At 39.5% G+C, this 22,191-nt stretch overlaps 1 protein-coding gene across 2 annotated transcripts in view; it reads right to left on the reverse strand.

Annotated features, from left to right (window-relative positions):
- The window catches only part of STK3 (serine/threonine kinase 3), a 284,230-nt gene that overhangs the window by 236,920 nt on the left and 25,119 nt on the right, over positions 1 to 22,191 (reverse strand). The window contains exon 4 of one of the 2 annotated variants that reach the window (XM_075063134.1): positions 19,224 to 19,338. In XM_075063134.1, coding sequence (XP_074919235.1) covers positions 19,224 to 19,338 — 115 coding nt within the window. Of the gene's footprint in view, positions 1 to 13,904; positions 14,596 to 19,223; positions 19,339 to 22,191 lie in introns of those variants that run through there. The other variant, XM_075063135.1, reaches the window with a different exon arrangement.

The raw sequence follows: 22,191 nt of genomic DNA on the forward strand, positions 1-22,191 counted from the left end.
GCTCTTTGGAACAGAGATTGCTTTCATCTTGTTCTACACCGAGCATTTTCAGTCCTATAACAAATACATAATTCATATTTTCAAAGCAAGTATATTATATTCTATGGCCTTCTGCTTTTTGGTAAGTTATAACTTGGCTGTTTGAAACAGTAATATATTGAAGCACCCTAGGGAACCTTTAGTGGGCACCAACAAGGTCTACCAGACCAGTTAATATTAGAGCTGTCAAGCAATTAAAAAAATTAATTGCAATTAATCACACTGTTAAATAATAATAGAATACCATTTATTTAAATATTTTTGGATGTTTTCCACATTTTCAATATATTATTATAACACAATACAAAGCATACAGGGCTCACTTTATTTTTTAATTACAAATATTTGCACTATAAAAAACAAAAGAAATAGTATTTCAATTCACCTAATACAAGTACTGTACTGCAATCTCTTTTTCATGAAAGTTGAACTTACAAATGTAGAATTATGTACAAAAAATAACTGCACTGAAAAATAAAACTATGTAAAACTTTAGAGCCTTCAAGTTCACTCAGTCCTATTTCTTGCTCAGCCAATTGCTCAGACTAAGAAGTTTGTTTACATTTGCAGGAGATAATACTGCCCACTTCTTGTTCACAATTATCACCTGAAAGTGAGAACAGGTGTTCATTAGCTACAACAGTGCCATGCATTTCAAGATATTTACATGCCAGATGAACTAAAGATTCATATGTCCCATCATTCTTCAACCACCATTCCAGAGTACATGCATCCATGCTGATGATGGGTTCTGCTCAATAACAATCCAAAGCAGTGCAGACTGACACATGTTCATTTTCATCATCCGAGTCAAATGCCACCAGCAGAAGGATGATTTTTTTTGGTGGTTCGGATTCTGTAGTTTCCGCATCGGACTGTTGCTCTTTTAAGACTTCTGAAACCATGCTCCACACCCAGGGCCAGTGCAACCATTTAGGCGACCTAGGCAGTCGCCTAGGCTGCTAGGATTTGGGGGGTGCCATTTTCTTCAGCAGCCATTTTCTTTGACATTTAGGCGGAGGGAGCTGGGGCAGAGGAGTGCGGGGAGGGCCGCCAGCAGCAAGTAAGGGGAGAGCGCAGCACGCAGGGGAACTCCCCACCCCAGCTCACCCCTGCCCCACCTCCTCCCCAAGCACGCCGCGGCTGAGTCACTTCTCCCGCTTCCCAGGTTTGCGGTGCCTAAGCTGATTGGCGCCGCAAGCCTTGGAGGCAGAAGCGAAGCAGCCACAGCATGCTCGGGGAGCAGGTGGGGCAGGGGTGAGCTGTTTCATTTCTCCCGCCTCCCAGGCTTGTGGTGCCTAAGCTGATTGGTGCCGCAAACCTGGGAGGCAGAAGTGAAGCAGCGACGGCATGGGGTGCTCGTGCTTATGCGCGGAGCAGGGGTGAGCCTCAGGGCGGAGGGGGGGGACGCCTCAGGGCGTGGGGGGGGAGCTTCCGCAGGGGGGCACTGGGGTGGGGGGGGAAGGGCGCATGGTGGAAGTTTCGCCTAGGGCATGTGGCCTTGTCCACACCTCTTCTCTCTCAGATTTTGGAAGGCACTACAGATTCTTAAACCTTGGGTTGAGTGCTGTAGCAATCTTTAGAAGTCTCACATTGGTATATTCTTTGTGTTTTGTCAAATCTGCAGCGAAAGTGTTCTTAAAATGAACATGTGCTGAGTCATCATCCAAGACTACTATAACGTGCAATATATGGCAGAATGCATGTAAAATAGAACAGGAGACATACAATTCTCTCCCAAGGAGTTCAGCCACAAATTTAATCAACGCTTTTTTTTTTAAACAAGCATCATTAGCATGGAAGCATGTCCTCTAGAATGATGACCAAAGGATGAAGGGGCATACAAATATTTGGCATATCTGTCAGGTAGATACCTTGCAATGACGGCTACAAAAGTCCCATGCGAATGCCTGTTCTCCCTTTCTGGAGACACTGTAAATAAGAAGTGGGTAGCATTATCTCCTGTAATTTTTTTGAGTTAATCGCATGAGTTAACTGTGATTAATTGACAGCCCTAGTTAATACACAACACACTAATGTGCTTTATAAATCACCTTGCCATCAGTCTGCATTACCACATCACACAGATAAGCCATTATGCAACAGCTCCCCACACAGCCATCTAGCAGACCAGAAAAGTTGGTGCATAATATGCTCCAATCATGCCTCCTCCCTCTCCTACACCAGTCCGTTCCATGCCAGGGGCTATGAGGGAAGCCACCAACCTTACACTACTGAGAGTATGCCCTTGTGGGGAGATCAGTTCCAAAGCCCCACACACACACAGAGAGAGCCAGGCTGTAAAGGGTGTCGGAAAGCCCAATCTGTAGTTTGGCTTTTCAGAGTAAATAAGCTGTTGCCTGCATAAAGTACTGTCCTGTATATTCCTATGCATTATTTTTGATATTTTTATGTTGGCATATAATTATTGCCACTGGTTAAAGAGCCACAGCATGCAACAAAGGGAACAAGAGTTAGTCAAATTCTTCCTATAAAGTAAAACTGATTTACTTTGTTTTTTAACCCAAGAGCAAGCGGGCAAAAAGGAGCTCTCCAACCAGCCAGCACTCATTTTAGAAACATTTGAGATCAGGGAAAGGAAAAGAGTATGAATGAACCAGTAGTATAGCTGAGGAAAACAAAATCTGAACAGAATATAAAACAACAGTATTTGTGCTTCTGTGTTTATTTTACAATATGCTTCTTTCCTCCAATCTTCCAAAATTATTAGCCATAGGAAAATATCTGAATCCTCATGACCCAAGTATAAATTAAATTAGTAACAGAAAAACGAACATGAAATCTTAGGGGAAAATATAAACTATTAACTTTAAGGGTGATACGTAAAATGAAATAAGCAAATCTTTATCATGGAAGTTTTCACTGTTGTTTACATTAAATCTCATTGTTCCATCTCTGTTGTCAAACTAGAAGAAGTGGCTTCATTTTCTAATCTTCAGGTCCAAGATAAAAAATCTCCACACAGAAACAAAAGTTAAAAGATAGCTCTGTTTTTAATTGTTTCCAGCTAGGTAAGTAAATTAATCAGCTAAGACTGTACCCCCTCTGTGTAGGAATCTTCCAGTTGAAAGTTAAAAAACTGAGCTGGTTTCTCTGTGTAGACACTAATGATCCTGAGGTACAATCATTTGCCTGGTATCTTTGGTCACCATTTTCCTTTCCCCATCCTTGTGTACAGTGTGCTGTGTACTTCTTGTCCACTTGGGTACCATCTGCCATTCCTGAGGCAGCTGTGAAGCAATTTTGAACCCTTTAGCATTAATATAAAATAACTCAGAAAGCGTAAAGTGGGCCAACTCTACAGCCATCATACAGACCAATGGCAACTATTACGCCAGCCAGCTCTGGTAAAACTAAATATTCTGGTGGATCAGACAAATGTGCACTAAGTTCAGGTGTAACATATCTATTAGGAGAATAGACCCTGAAGATATGCTTGGCTGGTTAGGAATGGACGTCCATGCACCCTTAATTCCACTTCCTGTGCATATTCATTATTACAAAGACTCACCAAAGTCAAATACTATTTTTCTCCCACAGGACCCCCTACCTCATTCAGTAGGCAGGAAGGATAGTGAATGAGGCAGGGGTACATGGCTAAAATGCCGTTGTTGGCAAGACCCCTGTCATTTTCACTGTGAAAGTTGTAATGCATGTAACACATGAGGCAAGGAGCTACAGGAAGAGAATTAGCGTTGTTGTGGTTATAGCACTAGATTGAAACCAGTGAGAATGGGATTCTAGCCCTAGCTTTGCCACAAACTTCCCTCAGACCAGACTTTTCAGAAGCAGTCATTACTTGCAGGTGCTTCGTTTTCTACGTGAGCAGCTTGAAACACACAGGGCTTGATTTTTCAGAAGTTCTGAACACTCACAACTGTAAATGAAGACAACACCTATAAAAAAAAAAAAATCAGGCCCTACTTGTCTCCAGTTGAGCACCCAATCAATATTCAAAATCAATATACACTTGTGAAAAATTTGGCCTACATCTTCCTATACTTTAGTTCTCTATCTGTAAATGGAAGATAATAATTCCCTACTTCACAGGAGTGTTGTGTAGATAATCATAAGGCACTCTGATAATATGGTGATGAGAGCAATAAAGAAAACCATGAGGAAATGATTAAGTAATTATTATTATTTATTAATACTAACACATGTATAGGTCGTAAATTAGGCATAGGATCATGAATTGAGTGATGCAGATAGAAAGACATTACATAGCTGCCTCATTCCCAGAGCACCATTCACCATGAGCAGTAAATGATGCATGATCATGTGGAAAATAAACAGCAATGAGCACATAACTAAAGATAGTTCTACTCCCTTGTGCATATAAAGGCTGCATGAGCATTTAATTCTGGCATTTGAGTATTAGACTTTTCAAATCATAAGGTATTTTGAATGTTATTGTATTTACAAACATAAAATCAGACTCCCTCAAGTTAGCACATTTTAGGGAATAGAATACTTAGAACAGTGCTAATGAGCTACAGAGCTTTCCACCTGTAGTTCAACAGTTTGAATCCAGCCCAGCTCAGTGGAGAGCGAAAGCTGTCTCCAGCTAATATATACCTACTGGCCCCTATATGAAATTAGTTTGGTGGAGGTCATTTCCAGCTCTCACATCACAAATTCACCATAGCACTTGGCACACAAGAGCTTTGCATGGAGAGGCCAAGAACGGAATGGAACATGGAGACTAGACTCCCTCTGCTATTCCTAGGGCTTGTCTTCACTACCAAGTTTGATCACTGTAGACCACAACTGTGAAGGATCAAATTAGCTAAGCAGAGGCTAACCATAACTTTGCAGTTAATGTAGAAAAGGATAAGTCCTGTTCAGCACTGTCATGGTTAAGCCACAGGGGAGGTCTGAGACTTAAACATACCATTTAACTATGATTACGTGACACAATAATGCACATGGTTTGTCCTTGTACACACAAAGATGTGGTCAGCATCAGGACAGTTAATTCCACTCTTCACAGTAATATTTTAACAATAAAATTGTGTAGTGACAGCAAAGCCCCAGTGGAAATCCTACCCAGACCAGGGTTGAGATAAGCTGATGGGGCAGTATGTCTGAGCTTCTCAGCCTGCAGATAAAAACTGTATTTGCCAGCACTGTGACCTTTCATTAACTCTAAATACAAAAAAGCATTTTTAATAAAAACAAACTTTATGCTTGTATGTCTGGTTAGTGTAGGACTAGAAGAGAAGGGAAGAATTGGGAGAGATAGGGGATCCAGGAAGGAAACTGGGACTTGGACAGTCAGCCAAGAGGGAGAGATGAGGACTGACTGGATAAGGAGACTGGGATGAGAATCCTGAGGAGTGAAGACTAGGACTGGATAGGCAAGAAGAATGGGACAGGGACAGGTTGAAGCAAAAGGGGCAGAAACACTCAGTCCTTGGTGGAACAAACAGAAGACTCTGTGACCATTAGGGCAAAATTCCCCTTCAGAGCTTGGAATGGAAATCAAGATTCCCGAGTCTCACCTTTCCTCTCTCATCATCAAATACCTACAAAATCCACTAGCAAAGTGTGTCTCATCCTCCTCCAATGTTGGTTCACATTGATGATAACAAACTTACTATTGCTATTAGTTACTCTATTAGCTCAAGAGGCAGAGGTCTGTATGGTAGAACTAAAGGTTTCAGCCAAACCGATGACCCATATGGATGTCAATATGATGCAGCATGATGGAATTTCTGTATTTTCAGTTTGTTATTTTTAAAACCTAGGACATTTTTAAACACAAAAAGCAAAATATATTAAAAACATGTTAAGGTTGCAAAGTGAAGCTTTCAAAAGTTAGGACATGCCAGAATTAAGGATGTCTATACAATCAAAATTCAGCTTCCTTGTGTATATGTATACTGTCTCTAATTTTATAAGTTTTATGATTTTTCCACACAGGATCTCTGCCTCATTCAGTGCACAGAACGGACAGTGCTCACTTAATGAGCAGCTATTCAATATTTTGTTTTCTCCTCATTATTCAGTGTGTGGCCCAAGGCCTTATTTGCTACACAGTATTCGAATCCTATTTTGAAGGCAGAATTATTCATTTCCTCAGGGGCTTTTCTACGACAATCACTATAGTACCTGAATATTGCAAATATTAATGAACTTATTTTAACAACAACATCTCTGTGAGATGAGGGAGTTGTATTATTATTCTCATTTTACAGATGGCAAACTGAAGCAGAGAGATTAAAATCAAAAGTATCCAGTAATTTTAGGTGCCTAGTTATAGACACCTATGAACTGATATTTCATAGTAGTTAGCATCATATGCACGTTATAGTTCAAAGGATAGCCCCCGCTAACTTTGGTGGCAGCTGCGAGTCCTCAGCACTTCCACAAATCAGTCCTCAGGGTCTCAAGTCAGGGGTCCAGAAAACAAGAAACTCACAGCTAATGACCCCCTGTGAAAAATTTGGTTTAAGTGACTTGACTTGCATCACAGGCAAGCACAGAATCCAATTCTCCAGGACAACATTCAACTGCCTCAACCATATGACAATCTTTTCTGTTTCTGCAAACCCTTATCTTCCAACTTCAGCAACAAATGATCAGCATACTACAGACAACAGTCTACTTCACTACACAACCCTGATTTATCCTCACAGCAGGTCCATCCTGGTACTGAATGAGGCATGCATCCCATGGAAAAAATAGTATGTGATCATGTAATTAAAGACTGCAATGTAATGCATAGTAACAGAGGTGAACAGGCAACTTTAATTCTGATATTTCCTAACTCTTGAGTGCTTGAATTTGCAACCTTAATAATGTTCTTTTAACAAAGTTTTTAATATGTAATATATTAATACATTCTGAAAGGGCTGTTGTACAGCAGGGTAGTGCCAACTGGTTCTTGTTAGGGAACCATTTGAAAACACTTACCCTAGTTTTTAATATACCACGTCAAACTAATTTCTGGTTCAAAGAAATTTGAATAGGTCTCCTCCTTAGGTCAAAGTTGGTTTTCCATCATTAGACACTTTCAGAACACTCTGCTCCAGCACCAGGAAGCATCTGAACTGATTCCTAGATTTATTACAAGTGAAGGTAAACTCAAAATCTAGGTCACATTAATGGAATAAAACATTAAAACAAAACCTCAGACAATTATTCTATACATAAGTATCAAGTTCACCTTAGAAAAACTAGAAAAATAAGTTCCATCAGCAAGTATACCCTTAAAAAGAATTTCTGGTAACAAAATTCAGACCATGTGTGCAATGAAGCTATTTGGGAACTTTAAATTATAGTGATAGCTACAGTTACACTCTTAGCTCCATACAATTGAGATTATTGGTGGGGGTAGGAGGAATATCATAATTCTGCCTCCCTCAACACTGCAATTCTGCATTTGAAAAGCCAAAACTGCTCTATCAGAAACAGCTATATTTATCCTGAGAGCTACATAATTATCCTGAGAGCTACATAATTTAAAATGTTCACGTTTAAAACCCTAACGATTTTTGCACATAAAATTATAGAAATTTGTTCACAGTAAGCTTAAATTTTTTAATACATAAGAATGACATTGCTAAATGAATTAAGGGTTATCATTATATTTATTAGGAGCAAAATATGACTATTTCTCCAAACCGCTACTTACCGTGTTTGTCTAATCCATGAAATTCTTTTGTGTGTGCATGTACATTTTGAACTATTCAAATGCTTTTTTCTATTAACTATGGGGGATGGAAGACAACCAATGTTAAAAGGCCAATGGTTCTGAGTACAGTCCTGCGAGGGTTTGTTTTTTTTAATCCCACTCCTGTCCCATCCCACCACACAATACCCAGTCTCACTTGCTCCCACATTGTTTCTTGCATTTTTTTATCCCGCTCACATCTGCAAAAACCTTAGATCCCGTAAATTCCACAAGAGAGAATTCTCCCATGCGGCTAAAAAAAAAATTGGGGGGTGTGTGTGTGTGTGTGTGTGTGTGTGTGTGTNGTGTGTGTGTGTGTGTGTATATAGAATTCAGGCACAATTTTTACCACTAAAATGATAAAACAAATCTTGCTTAACCCATGTAAAGAAATACTTTAACTCCTGTTGTAATAGATATCAAACCTCTTTCTAGCCCTCATTTAAGTATTAAAACCTTTATTTAATAAAAAGAAAGAAAGAAAAACTTGCTTTACATTGCTAAAATTCTATTCATGACAAACTGAAGAGAGTTTTAGTGTTTTCCCACAAATTACAGCAGACTGTATTTTTTGCCCATTTAATCCCACTCGCAAAAAAGTACATTTACCTGCCCCTACTATGGTAGCAGGTTCTGTGGAACCCGCGGAATCCCCGTCCCACTGCAGGGCTCTAGTTCTGAGTAATTGTGAAGTAAGAAACTAATCTGAACTAGGCATGCATAACGGGGGGAGGAAGAGGAGAGTGAAGAAATAGATTTGTTTCACTATGAACAAGGTGATTTAAAGGGGAGTGGAGAAGTAAACAACACACTGGGAGGGAGTAATTCAAAGAGTCAGCTAAGGCCCATCTTCCCAGACCTGTACTTCCTTAGTCACCATAGGGCCCAATTAAGCATCACTGTGTCTTTGCACCATCCACCACTGGCTTCTTAAAGACAACGTGATTGAGTTTAGGGGATGATATCATCAATATATAAATTTTAAATTTTTCTAAAAATTGTAGGGCCAAGTCTTATAAACCTTATTAATGAATAATTCTTATTTACAAGATTAGTCCTAGAGACTTCAATGAGTTTATTTATGTGACCAATAAGCCTTTCAGGAATAGCATCCTTATATTGTAAAATATCTTGACCTATGTTATCAATAACTACCTTAGATTAGCAAAAGCAATTTTTTAAAGATTTAGTTTACTTATGCACGCAAAGTAAACAATATGTTAACAGTGATTTCTCTGAGCTTGGATGAAGAAAATCAGTTAAGTCAATTTTGTTTTGGATTGTCAGGACTGTACTGTTTGGATTGTAAGTGCTGAAAAGTATATTTGTTTGAAAATTGATTACATTTGGGGAAAACAGATAGATATTGGCCTAAATCTTTCTGTACCTGGAAATATTTTTTTGTCTTGTTTTCTAAAAGCTTGTTTCTAAGTAAATTTAAACTTTGGGACAAATTTGGAGTTGACAGTAACTGCTTACATGCCTAGTGAAGGACAGCTCTGTAGTAATTAAGTACCTAGTACTAAGAAAAAGGTGATTCTATTGCATAATATTAAATATATTTTGAATGAGTGCTTGAGGACTACACTGATATTTGGGAAATGCCACAGAATACCTTTGCTATTAGTCATACATATAATTAAACAAAATTTTAGTTTAAACAGCACATCAATAAGCACTTAGATACTACAGAGACATTGGCCAAATTAGTACCTAGGTACTCCACCATATGCAATTTTACCAACAACATTAGCCTTGCAACTATAAAAAGTTTTCACACTCTTACAAAATTAACATTTTGAAGTCAGAAAATAAGGCCATCATACAGGGGAAAACAGGTTTCTCAGCTTCTAACCAAGGGCCACATACTGAATATCTTATTTGAAGAAAGCTCCCAATGACCTGCATTCTTTCTTAGGGTCCCCCCCCCCCGCTCCCCCCCCCACACACACACACACACTACAGGTTTGTCAGCATTTAAAGTGATTCTGGCCCACAGGATCAAACCTGGAAGAGCCAAAATGTCAGTGCCTGAGGATTTCAGTGTAGGGGACGTTACCTGTGGATTGGCTAAGAATTTTGCAGCTCCCACTATAATTATTGGACTGTCCCAGGCAGTCACAGGCTCCATTCAAGTGAGAGAAGAGATAGCCAGAACAGTGACAGAAATCTCATGCAGACTGCAACCAGTTACATAGTTTTTTCCCCCCTACCAAAAGGAACTCTAATACAGAAAAATACCACCCTTAGTGGCCAATAGCTTGGTCAAGCCTAGCTGTCTAATCACAGTTACAGAGTTGAGTTCTTCCCCTCAAAATTTTCATATTACTTGGCAAATAAAAATTGCTTGAATTTAGAATAAACTGTTTACTTCTGTAGAAATGGAACACTGTCTTGAGGGAGCAATGAATTAGTCTTCTGAATTTCAGCCAGTATTGCTCACTGAAGTTAAAGAAGTACTGAAGTAACTTTGTGCTACAACCTGTAAGGTGGATCCATGACCGTCCAGGCTAGTGAAGGTCAGTAAAGAAAATGATTGGTTCTGCCTTGATTAAGGCTGTCAACATTTCCCTATGAAAGGACAGAGTGCAAGTAGCTCTTACAGCTACTGTGAAGCCAGTGCTCAAGAAGCCAATTTTGATGCTAACCATCTATATAGTCTTCATTTGGGGGGAAGTTCATGAAAAGGCTGAGGTGGAAAAATTAATGTGGGTGGAGCTTTTTGTTTGTTTTGATTTTTTCAGTCCTCTGGTTTCCTTGAACCCAGTTATAGGTTTACAGGCTTGGATATGAGATAGAAATTGCACCAGTTATACTAGTGGATGATCTCCAAGTAACGGAAAAAGAGAGACTCTGTGCAGATCCTTTTAGATTGGTCAGCAGCTTTGATATTATTCCTTTGCTTGTGAACTATAGCAGTTGGTTGAAGGAGTCACTCTTAGCTTTCTGGAAAAAAAACAAGCCATTGGCTGTGGATTCCTTTGCCCAAAGGATTCTTTCCTGCAGGATACCACAGGGGGTTAGTGGTACCACCATTATTTCTGTTTGAGGATGCTGGTACAATTAGTGAGGAGACTTAGGGCTTGTCTACACTACCCACCAGATCAATGGGCAGCAATCAATCCAGCAGGGGTCGATTTATGGCATCTAGTATAGATGCCATAAATCGACCGCTGAGCGCTTTCCTGTCAACTCTGGTACTCCACCAGAAAGAGAAGCGCAAGTGGAGTCAATGGGAGAGCAACAGCTGTCGACTTACCACACTGCGGTAAGTAGATTTAAGTACGTCGACTTCAGCCACTCTATTCGCGTAGCTGAAGTTGCATATCTTAGATTGACCTTGCATGATAGTGTAGACAAGCCCATAGGCTGCAGTGTATTCAGTATGACAACTCCCATCTCCATCATGTTTGATCTGATAGAACAATGGAAAAAAAGTTACCCAGTGTTTACATTAACTATAGGTCTGGATGAGAACTAGCTGGTTACAAATTAATCCAGACAGGAAAGTTATAATGTTGTCGGCCTGGTGAAAACAGTTAAAACTTACAATGGCACCTGTAATGGAGGGAGAGTAACAGAGGTGTGCAACCTGAGTGCTTTATTACATCTTGGATCATCAAATGATGGTTGTGATCATGTGCACTTTCCCCTTCATCAGCACCTATGGAAAAGAGTGCCCTTTTCCCTCTGATGTGAGCCTTGATAAAGCTAGCCATACCTTTGTCAGCTCAGAATAATACATAGGGTCACACCTTGGGACCATTCAAAATGTGAAGCTAGTGGAGACTATTATGGCCCTCTTAAATAAAGTTGCATATTGAGAGCATATTACACTATTGCTCCTGGATATATACAAGCTTCCAATAAACTTCTGGGAGCGATTCCAGGAGTTGGCTTACCCTATTAAGCAATAAATGTTTTGGGACTTCATTAGCTGAGAGGCTGCCTCTCTTTTGAGCTGGAACCCCCTTGATATGAAAGGGGACTGGCTAACAAGGGTCTGAAGGGTACTCAATTTTGGAATTTGTTTCCCATACTTTGGGTCAAACAGGGCTGAGCCACCATTTGTAACCTTCTTGACATGCTGCAAAGCCCAAATCTTTCTGCTCAGTCTTTTCACAGAGTGGTGGGCCAAGGGTTGAAAGGATTTGGTGGAGATGTATGTATATTATATGGTACATTTTTAAGTTTACAAACAGGCACCGAGGGCAAAGAATGAGTGCCTTGAGATTTTTTATTTTTAAACAAATATGAAAAAAATTCCATCTCTTTCCTCACCTATTTTTGAATAAGAATTAAAAAAAAAAAAAAAAAAAAAAAAATCACAGCACCATCCTCCATTATCTTGTCCACAGGTCGGTTGGTTGTTTTTTGGGAGGACAGGATAATCAGCTACAGACACAGTTAAACCTTATCTATTTTCCACCTATAACTGCTAAATTAAGAATGTTTTTTCCTGAAGCAACCACTGTATTTGTTTACACTATGGTGATGATCTAGGAAAATTCTAAAATACATAACTATGAATGAGAAAATAGGTGAGGTAATATCTATTATTGGACCAACTTCTGTTCATGAAAAAGACAAGCTTTTGACTTTACAGTGTCTTTTACAATAGGTGTTAACTACCTATGCTAAACAATACATTCCACCTTTTATTTAGCTGCAAGAGCCTGAGTGCTTTTCCCAGACCTGAAGAAAAGTTCTGTGTAAGCTGATAAACTTGTCTCCTTTACCAACAAAAGTTTGTCCAATAAAAGATATTACCTCATCAACCCTGCCTCTCTAATATCCTGGGACCAACACAGCTACAATAGTACTGCAAAGAACTGTGAAGGGCAGTGGGCAGTTAATACACAATCTGTCAAACTAAGAATTAACTCTTGTCTCCCTTCTTTAAGTGAAGTGGTTTACTTCTTGTGGAAAACAAAGGCAGTAAAATAGTTTTCCAACTTATTGTTTCCACAAACAAACTTTATTTTAGGTGAACCACAAAGCATTGAAGTATTTAGCCAGCCTTATTCCAGTAATATGTAGTCAGAAGTTTTTCATCACGTAATAAAAACAGCAATCATGTTACTGTTCCAGAGAATCAACAGTATAAGTTGTCGTGTTGTTCCTCCATCATTACACATTAAAATAAGGTAGTTTCATTCTTATAAATCATGGCAAGCATTAATGGGACACACAACTTGCCTTAGGTACTACTGTAAATAGCTTTTTCATTTAGAGTTATATAATAAACAGTTAAAACTGATTTTAGTGGAAATGTGATTAACTAAATACATCATAACTACCTGTAGGTTTATTAAATCTCTTTCAAACAGCCTGAAATGATTTGCTGGTAAGGGCATAGGGAGAGGGGAAGAAGATTATACTTTTAAGGGCATATTTTAAAATTAGGCTATTGAAGCAAATTAGAGAACTCCTTCTGTTCCATTTAGTAGTCATGAAATAGAAAGAAACTTATTCATCTTTCAAATTACAATGATGTAAGAGAATAGACCCCTTAAAAAAAAAAAAAAAAAAAAAAAAAAAAAAACACACACACACACACAACAACCTGTGGCAGCAAGTCTCAAAGCTTGGGTCAGCTGACTCACACTACGGGGCTAAAAATAGCAGTGTACACGTTCCCACTCAGGCTAGAGCTTGGGCTATGAAACCATGCAAATGGGGCAGGTCTCAGACCCCAAGATCGAGCCTAAACAGGAATGTCTGCAGTGCTGTTTTTAGCCCCACAAGCCCAAGTCAGTTGACCTAGGCTCTGAACCCCATTGTCACGTGGTGTTTTGCTTGTTTGTTTTTGCAGTGTAGCATACCCAGTAACTCAGCTTTTACCTTGGGTTAGCAATTCAATCCTGGGCTCCCATATCCAAGCTGCTAATATGAGTTAAAAGCCAACTTGCCATGTCTTCACTGCTATTTTAACTCAAGTTAGCGAACTCAGATTTGCTAACCCAAGTTACGAACACACTTTTTTTTTTCTTTTTTTTTTGTGAGAGTGTGCAGTGCAGACTTGCCTTTAGGATTGAGCCCTCTTCAAAAATTCCCCTAGAGTTAGACAAAGCTTCCAGGCAAATCTTTTCTCTTAGTCAGATTACTTAAGACTAAGAGTTATAATAAAACAGTACAAAAAATACACATAGAAAAGGGAACTTACTGTTTTATTCCGTAATCTAATTATGTCCGAGACAGAGCCAGCTCCACAATACTCCATAACAATCCATAGATCTGTGTTCTTAAAGTAGCTGCCATAGTACTTGACAACATAGGGACTAAATATAAACACAAAACAGTTGAGATTCATATATTAATAATCATCAACAATGAAAAAATATCCAGGGTCAGTTGTAACAAGATGAGAACTGGGGAGTCACTAGGACAGCCAAAGATTGTATGGTGCATTTGAGTGAATTTTAGGTTATGATGAGATTACCTTAATCAACGCCTCAAAAAGGCCTGGTTAGACTTCCAGAAGTTTGGTTGCTTTACCAAAATGACAGAGGCACATGTAGAATGAGCTACCATACTCCCACACCCCTCAAATAAAGGCAAAAACCTCCCCAATCACCAGTTTCTTTCTGATGAAGGGGAAGCACCTTCTTCACTCCCCTTTTCCCTAGGAAAAGTCCATTCCCCATTTCACTATCTTCAGGAGCCGTCTCCTTTTTCTCTCTTTCCAGTGTTGCGCGGACAGCGTAGCAATCGTTCTAAAGTTCTCCTTTTTTCCCCACACAACCTGCAGGAGTCCATTTCAAAAACAAACCTGAATAGCTACCTGAATATTTTTCAGTCTAACATTTTGCTATAGAAATATTTATGGAACTCCAAGTGCACTTTCCATATTAAGTGTTAACAGAAGACTGTTATTTATATAGTGCCATAAATTATGCGTGTTGTATTTCCATTCATCAACATATCAAATAAAGGACATAAATCCTCCCCTGAGCTCAGGGGCCAAAGGCACAAGGGACTCCAGTAGAATATAAACAAGTGCCTCCAATCAGAAAGGGAAGCAGTCCCTGTAACTGGAATGCTTAATGAACTAGGGGTGTGACGTTGCAACCCATAATGCTTTATAGAAATATGCTTATGAGTGTAAATGACCTAACTAAAATACGTTTTATGCTAGATATACCATGTAACATATCTTTGCAAAGGTTATGATCTACTGAGTGTGGTCATCCTATTTGTATGAACGTATCATTCTTGTATCTGAAACGAGGAATATGAAATATAACTCTGAGGTCCTACTGTAATTATGCACAGTGTGGGCCATTAATGGTGGCTTGGAATCTTGATAGTTCCCATTAACCAGGATAATTGGTTGTAATGGGTCTGTTTACTTGAAAGTCTTCCTGTATACCTGTGTGCTGGCAAGTGGGTAATTAAGTCTTACAGTGACATGTGACCATGTCACCTGAACTGGAATACATCTTCTAACGTGGTGCTTTTCCATTTAGAAGGAGGGATGGGAACCCAGAGAAGGACAAAGGATTCCCACCTTGTGCAAAAGATATATAAGGGGGTGGAACAGAACAAAAGAAGCAGCAGTCATGAAAAATCCCTTAGCTACCACCTGAGCTGGAACAAGGACTATACCGGGGAAAGTACTGGGCCCAGACTAGAAGAAGGCTAGTCTGTCAAAGACACTTATTGGAACATCTCTGAGGGTGAGATTTACCTGCATTGTTTCCTACTGTATTAGGCTTAGACTTGCACGGTTTATTTTATTTTGTTTGGTAATTTACTTTGTTCTGTCTATTACTTGGAACCACTTAAATCCTACTTTTTGTATTTAATAAGATCACTTTTTACTTATTAATAAACCCAGAGTATGTATTAATACCTGGGGAGAGGGGTAAACAGCTGTGCGTCTCTCTCTATCAGTGTTACAGAGGGTGAACCATTTATGAGTTTACCCTGTATAAGCTTTATACAGGGTAAAATGGATTTATTTAGGGTTTGGACCCCATTGGGAGCTGGGTATCTGAGTGTTGGAGACAGGAGCACTTCTTAAGCAGTTTTCAGTTAAGCCAGCACCTTGTGGGGGATGTGGTTCAGACTTGGATCTGTGTTTGCAGCAGACAAGCGTGTCTGGCTCAAACAAGGCAAGGTAGTAAAGTCCCAAGCTGGCAGGGAAAATGGGCTCAGAGGTAGTCCCAGCACATCAGTTGGCACGTCCCAAGGGGGGGGTTCTGTGACTCAACTCGTCAGAAGGGGTTTTAGGAAATTCTTGAAGAGAAGAGGCAAAACCATCATATACTAACTGGAGGACTGTTTTCAGACTGGCACCAGCCATTTCTTGTAGTTTGGCAGTAAGATACTTATTCAGGCTTCTGACACTGGCCTCCTGTCATTGTAGCCTGAGTCCCACAAAGAGTTTTCTTTTTGTTTTATTTAAGCAAATTTAAGACCCTCTTCTCCTTGCCTAGATCACAGAATTTCTGTAGCTTCCTCTGTCAATATGTTCTACTGCTAACTTGAATCAAGTACAAAAGCAACAGCTGTGATGGAATATCTGAGATATAATGCATGCCAGAAAGCACTGGTGTACAGTACCTGCACTAAGAACACTACTGACCATCCTAAATGAGTATCCAGCTCCAGCCTGGACATAAACCAAATGTATATTATGAAAATCCATTTCAGCCTTATTGACTTATACACATTGGCATTTGAATCTTGCTTCTTACCGTTATGTTTCTCTATAAGGTAAAAATTTAGTACTATTTCCATAGCATAAATTCTGAAGACCTTGCAATAAAATATTAGTACGATATAATAAAAGGAGTAATACTACCTCTACAATTTACACATATTTTAATAATTTAAGCAGCATTTCTGTGATATTATAGGCAGGCCTGGCAGCACTTTTTCAGGGGTTGCTTAAGTCTGGAGGCCTCATTCAAAGTTTGTCCATATTAGAGAAATGGAACAGTTTTAAATATAATCTGTGCAGTGTTTCCACACTAACTATAACTATACTGTTTCAGTTTAAAGGTTTATCCTGAATTCCTACCTGTTCTCAGGGTGTACAGAAACAGATGATTTTTAAAAAACAAATAAAAATAAATCAGATTTTTTTATTTAAATTCAATAGTTTTTCCTTTTTAAAAATACACCTATTTAAAATTAAAATTTCAAGCTATGACAATATATAAAGGCCTAAATTTACTATAAATCTATTAAAATTATTTAAATTAAATTTAAAAAAATTAATACTAAGCAGTATGTGCTTGCTGCCAAACTTTTAAAGTAAATTAAACCACTGAACTAATAGAAGGCACTGGGTAAGCACCTTTTGACAGCAGTAGCCTCTTCTGCATGTGCAGAGAAACTATTTTCTTCATTGCTGAAATTCAGTTCCATGACTAGTTGAATGACCGCAGCCAATGGGAGCTTCGGCGGAGGTACCCACAAGTGAGGGCAGCTCACAAAGCCCTTTGCACGCCCTGCTTCCCCAGGGGCCGCAGGGACATGGTGCCAGCTGCTTCCAGGAGCAGCGCAGGGCTAGGGCAGGCAGGCAGGAAGCCTGCCCCGGCCCCGGTGCATGCTGCTGCCACCCCAAAGCCGCTCCAGGTAAGTGGCGCCAGGCTAAACCCCAAACCGCTCCTGCCCCCCGCCGCACCCTGCCTGCACCCCAACCCCCTGCTGCATCCCATACCCCACCTGCACCCCAACCCCGAGTCTCCTCGTACATCCCACACCCCTCCTCTGCCCCCAATCCCTTGCCCTGAGCCCCTTCCTGCACACTTCATCCCCTCCCACACCCCACACTCCCTCCTGCACCCCAGCCCCCTGCCCCAGCCCTACATTCATGGCCCTACATGCANTTCTCCCTTTACAAACTGGACAAGTCATAAAGGCCAGGAGGTCTGGACAACATTTATTTAACAGTAACTCAGCAAAAACACCAAGTACAGATGCTTTTCAGGGAAAAACCTTTGTTACCATAAATAGGCCATTGTTGAGATCTAGAAGTATTCACAAAAAACAACATCAAAGGGATTTCACTTTTAATAAAGTGTTGCATACATATTTTATAATAAAAAATAGTTTTAAGCTAAACATGGCACCTAGGTAATATGATATTTGTCATTCTAAAGAGACAACTCCTAGTGGCTTCCATAAAAGGGAAAAGAAAAATACAAATAATTTGGGTGGGGGGTGCAGTTGGGTGATAATGCTAGCCTGCACCTAGTGAGTACTTGATAGGTCAAAAATCATAATTCCTCTCCTCCCCATGTATATATTTTTGTTATATATGATGCAGGCAAATGTCAAAATAAATGCTGGAATAACAATTTTTGGGAAAGACAGGGGGAAGAAAAAAAAAACAGAGCCCAACCAACAGCTCAACCTCCTAAACAAGGTACCTACAGGATGGCAAGTGAGAGGTGAAGGAGTAAAGAGGAACAAAGTATTAGTTTTTGTTCTATCAGTGAGAAAAAGAATTTGTACATTTTAAAGCTACAAATTATGCCATGAGTGTCCTTTCAAGATGCACAAAATTATCAAGTGAAATTAAACTGAATTTTGTGATCTAGAATACCATCTTGCAGATGAAGAGGCAATATTTGTGTAGCTGAAATAAATATCATATTTGAGGGCTCCCATCCTGAGAGGTTTTGTAGATTAACAGATTCTAATCACAACTTTCAATTCCCATTAGCCTCAATGAAATAAAGAGTGCCCAATATTAAGGGCATGTCTACACTGCAAAGAGTGTTCTCAACCCAGTTTAGCTAACCTGAGTTAGTTAATTCAGGGTTAAAATAGCAGTGAAGACACAGTGGCTATGTCTACACTGCAAAATAAAAAATAAAAAATAAAAAAAAAAACAAAAAAAAAAAAACACACACACACACACAACAACCTGTGGCAGCAAGTCTCAAAGCTTGGGTCAGCTGACTCACACTACGGGGCTAAAAATAGCAGTGTACACGTTCCCACTCAGGCTAGAGCTTGGGCTATGAAACCATGCAAATGGGGCAGGTCTCAGACCCCAAGATCGAGCCTAAACAGGAATGTCTGCAGTGCTGTTTTTAGCCCCACAAGCCCAAGTCAGTTGACCTAGGCTCTGAACCCCATTGTCACGTGGTGTTTTGCTTGTTTGTTTTTGCAGTGTAGCATACCCAGTAACTCAGCTTTTACCTTGGGTTAGCAATTCAATCCTGGGCTCCCATATCCAAGCTGCTAATATGAGTTAAAAGCCAACTTGCCATGTCTTCACTGCTATTTTAACTCAAGTTAGCGAACTCAGATTTGCTAACCCAAGTTACGAACACACTTTTTTTTTTCTTTTTTTTTTGTGAGAGTGTGCAGTGCAGACTTGCCTTTAGGATTGAGCCCTCTTCAAAAATTCCCCTAGAGTTAGACAAAGCTTCCAGGCAAATCTTTTCTCTTAGTCAGATTACTTAAGACTAAGAGTTATAATAAAACAGTACAAAAAATACACATAGAAAAGGGAACTTACTGTTTTATTCCGTAATCTAATTATGTCCGAGACAGAGCCAGCTCCACAATACTCCATAACAATCCATAGATCTGTGTTCTTAAAGTAGCTGCCATAGTACTTGACAACATAGGGACTAAATATAAACACAAAACAGTTGAGATTCATATATTAATAATCATCAACAATGAAAAAATATCCAGGGTCAGTTGTAACAAGATGAGAACTGGGGAGTCACTAGGACAGCCAAAGATTGTATGGTGCATTTGAGTGAATTTTAGGTTATGATGAGATTACCTTAATCAACGCCTCAAAAAGGCCTGGTTAGACTTCCAGAAGTTTGGTTGCTTTACCAAAATGACAGAGGCACATGTAGAATGAGCTACCATACTCCCACACCCCTCAAATAAAGGCAAAAACCTCCCCAATCACCAGTTTCTTTCTGATGAAGGGGAAGCACCTTCTTCACTCCCCTTTTCCCTAGGAAAAGTCCATTCCCCATTTCACTATCTTCAGGAGCCGTCTCCTTTTTCTCTCTTTCCAGTGTTGCGCGGACAGCGTAGCAATCGTTCTAAAGTTCTCCTTTTTTCCCCACACAACCTGCAGGAGTCCATTTCAAAAACAAACCTGAATAGCTACCTGAATATTTTTCAGTCTAACATTTTGCTATAGAAATATTTATGGAACTCCAAGTGCACTTTCCATATTAAGTGTTAACAGAAGACTGTTATTTATATAGTGCCATAAATTATGCGTGTTGTATTTCCATTCATCAACATATCAAATAAAGGACATAAATCCTCCCCTGAGCTCAGGGGCCAAAGGCACAAGGGACTCCAGTAGAATATAAACAAGTGCCTCCAATCAGAAAGGGAAGCAGTCCCTGTAACTGGAATGCTTAATGAACTAGGGGTGTGACGTTGCAACCCATAATGCTTTATAGAAATATGCTTATGAGTGTAAATGACCTAACTAAAATACGTTTTATGCTAGATATACCATGTAACATATCTTTGCAAAGGTTATGATCTACTGAGTGTGGTCATCCTATTTGTATGAACGTATCATTCTTGTATCTGAAACGAGGAATATGAAATATAACTCTGAGGTCCTACTGTAATTATGCACAGTGTGGGCCATTAATGGTGGCTTGGAATCTTGATAGTTCCCATTAACCAGGATAATTGGTTGTAATGGGTCTGTTTACTTGAAAGTCTTCCTGTATACCTGTGTGCTGGCAAGTGGGTAATTAAGTCTTACAGTGACATGTGACCATGTCACCTGAACTGGAATACATCTTCTAACGTGGTGCTTTTCCATTTAGAAGGAGGGATGGGAACCCAGAGAAGGACAAAGGATTCCCACCTTGTGCAAAAGATATATAAGGGGGTGGAACAGAACAAAAGAAGCAGCAGTCATGAAAAATCCCTTAGCTACCACCTGAGCTGGAACAAGGACTATACCGGGGAAAGTACTGGGCCCAGACTAGAAGAAGGCTAGTCTGTCAAAGACACTTATTGGAACATCTCTGAGGGTGAGATTTACCTGCATTGTTTCCTACTGTATTAGGCTTAGACTTGCACGGTTTATTTTATTTTGTTTGGTAATTTACTTTGTTCTGTCTATTACTTGGAACCACTTAAATCCTACTTTTTGTATTTAATAAGATCACTTTTTACTTATTAATAAACCCAGAGTATGTATTAATACCTGGGGAGAGGGGTAAACAGCTGTGCGTCTCTCTCTATCAGTGTTACAGAGGGTGAACCATTTATGAGTTTACCCTGTATAAGCTTTATACAGGGTAAAATGGATTTATTTAGGGTTTGGACCCCATTGGGAGCTGGGTATCTGAGTGTTGGAGACAGGAGCACTTCTTAAGCAGTTTTCAGTTAAGCCAGCACCTTGTGGGGGATGTGGTTCAGACTTGGATCTGTGTTTGCAGCAGACAAGCGTGTCTGGCTCAAACAAGGCAAGGTAGTAAAGTCCCAAGCTGGCAGGGAAAATGGGCTCAGAGGTAGTCCCAGCACATCAGTTGGCACGTCCCAAGGGGGGGGTTCTGTGACTCAACTCGTCAGAAGGGGTTTTAGGAAATTCTTGAAGAGAAGAGGCAAAACCATCATATACTAACTGGAGGACTGTTTTCAGACTGGCACCAGCCATTTCTTGTAGTTTGGCAGTAAGATACTTATTCAGGCTTCTGACACTGGCCTCCTGTCATTGTAGCCTGAGTCCCACAAAGAGTTTTCTTTTTGTTTTATTTAAGCAAATTTAAGACCCTCTTCTCCTTGCCTAGATCACAGAATTTCTGTAGCTTCCTCTGTCAATATGTTCTACTGCTAACTTGAATCAAGTACAAAAGCAACAGCTGTGATGGAATATCTGAGATATAATGCATGCCAGAAAGCACTGGTGTACAGTACCTGCACTAAGAACACTACTGACCATCCTAAATGAGTATCCAGCTCCAGCCTGGACATAAACCAAATGTATATTATGAAAATCCATTTCAGCCTTATTGACTTATACACATTGGCATTTGAATCTTGCTTCTTACCGTTATGTTTCTCTATAAGGTAAAAATTTAGTACTATTTCCATAGCATAAATTCTGAAGACCTTGCAATAAAATATTAGTACGATATAATAAAAGGAGTAATACTACCTCTACAATTTACACATATTTTAATAATTTAAGCAGCATTTCTGTGATATTATAGGCAGGCCTGGCAGCACTTTTTCAGGGGTTGCTTAAGTCTGGAGGCCTCATTCAAAGTTTGTCCATATTAGAGAAATGGAACAGTTTTAAATATAATCTGTGCAGTGTTTCCACACTAACTATAACTATACTGTTTCAGTTTAAAGGTTTATCCTGAATTCCTACCTGTTCTCAGGGTGTACAGAAACAGATGATTTTTAAAAAACAAATAAAAATAAATCAGATTTTTTTATTTAAATTCAATAGTTTTTCCTTTTTAAAAATACACCTA

Source organism: Chelonoidis abingdonii, chromosome 2, assembly GCF_003597395.2.
Source record: "Chelonoidis abingdonii isolate Lonesome George chromosome 2, CheloAbing_2.0, whole genome shotgun sequence".
Taxonomy (NCBI): Eukaryota; Metazoa; Chordata; order Testudines; family Testudinidae; genus Chelonoidis; species Chelonoidis abingdonii.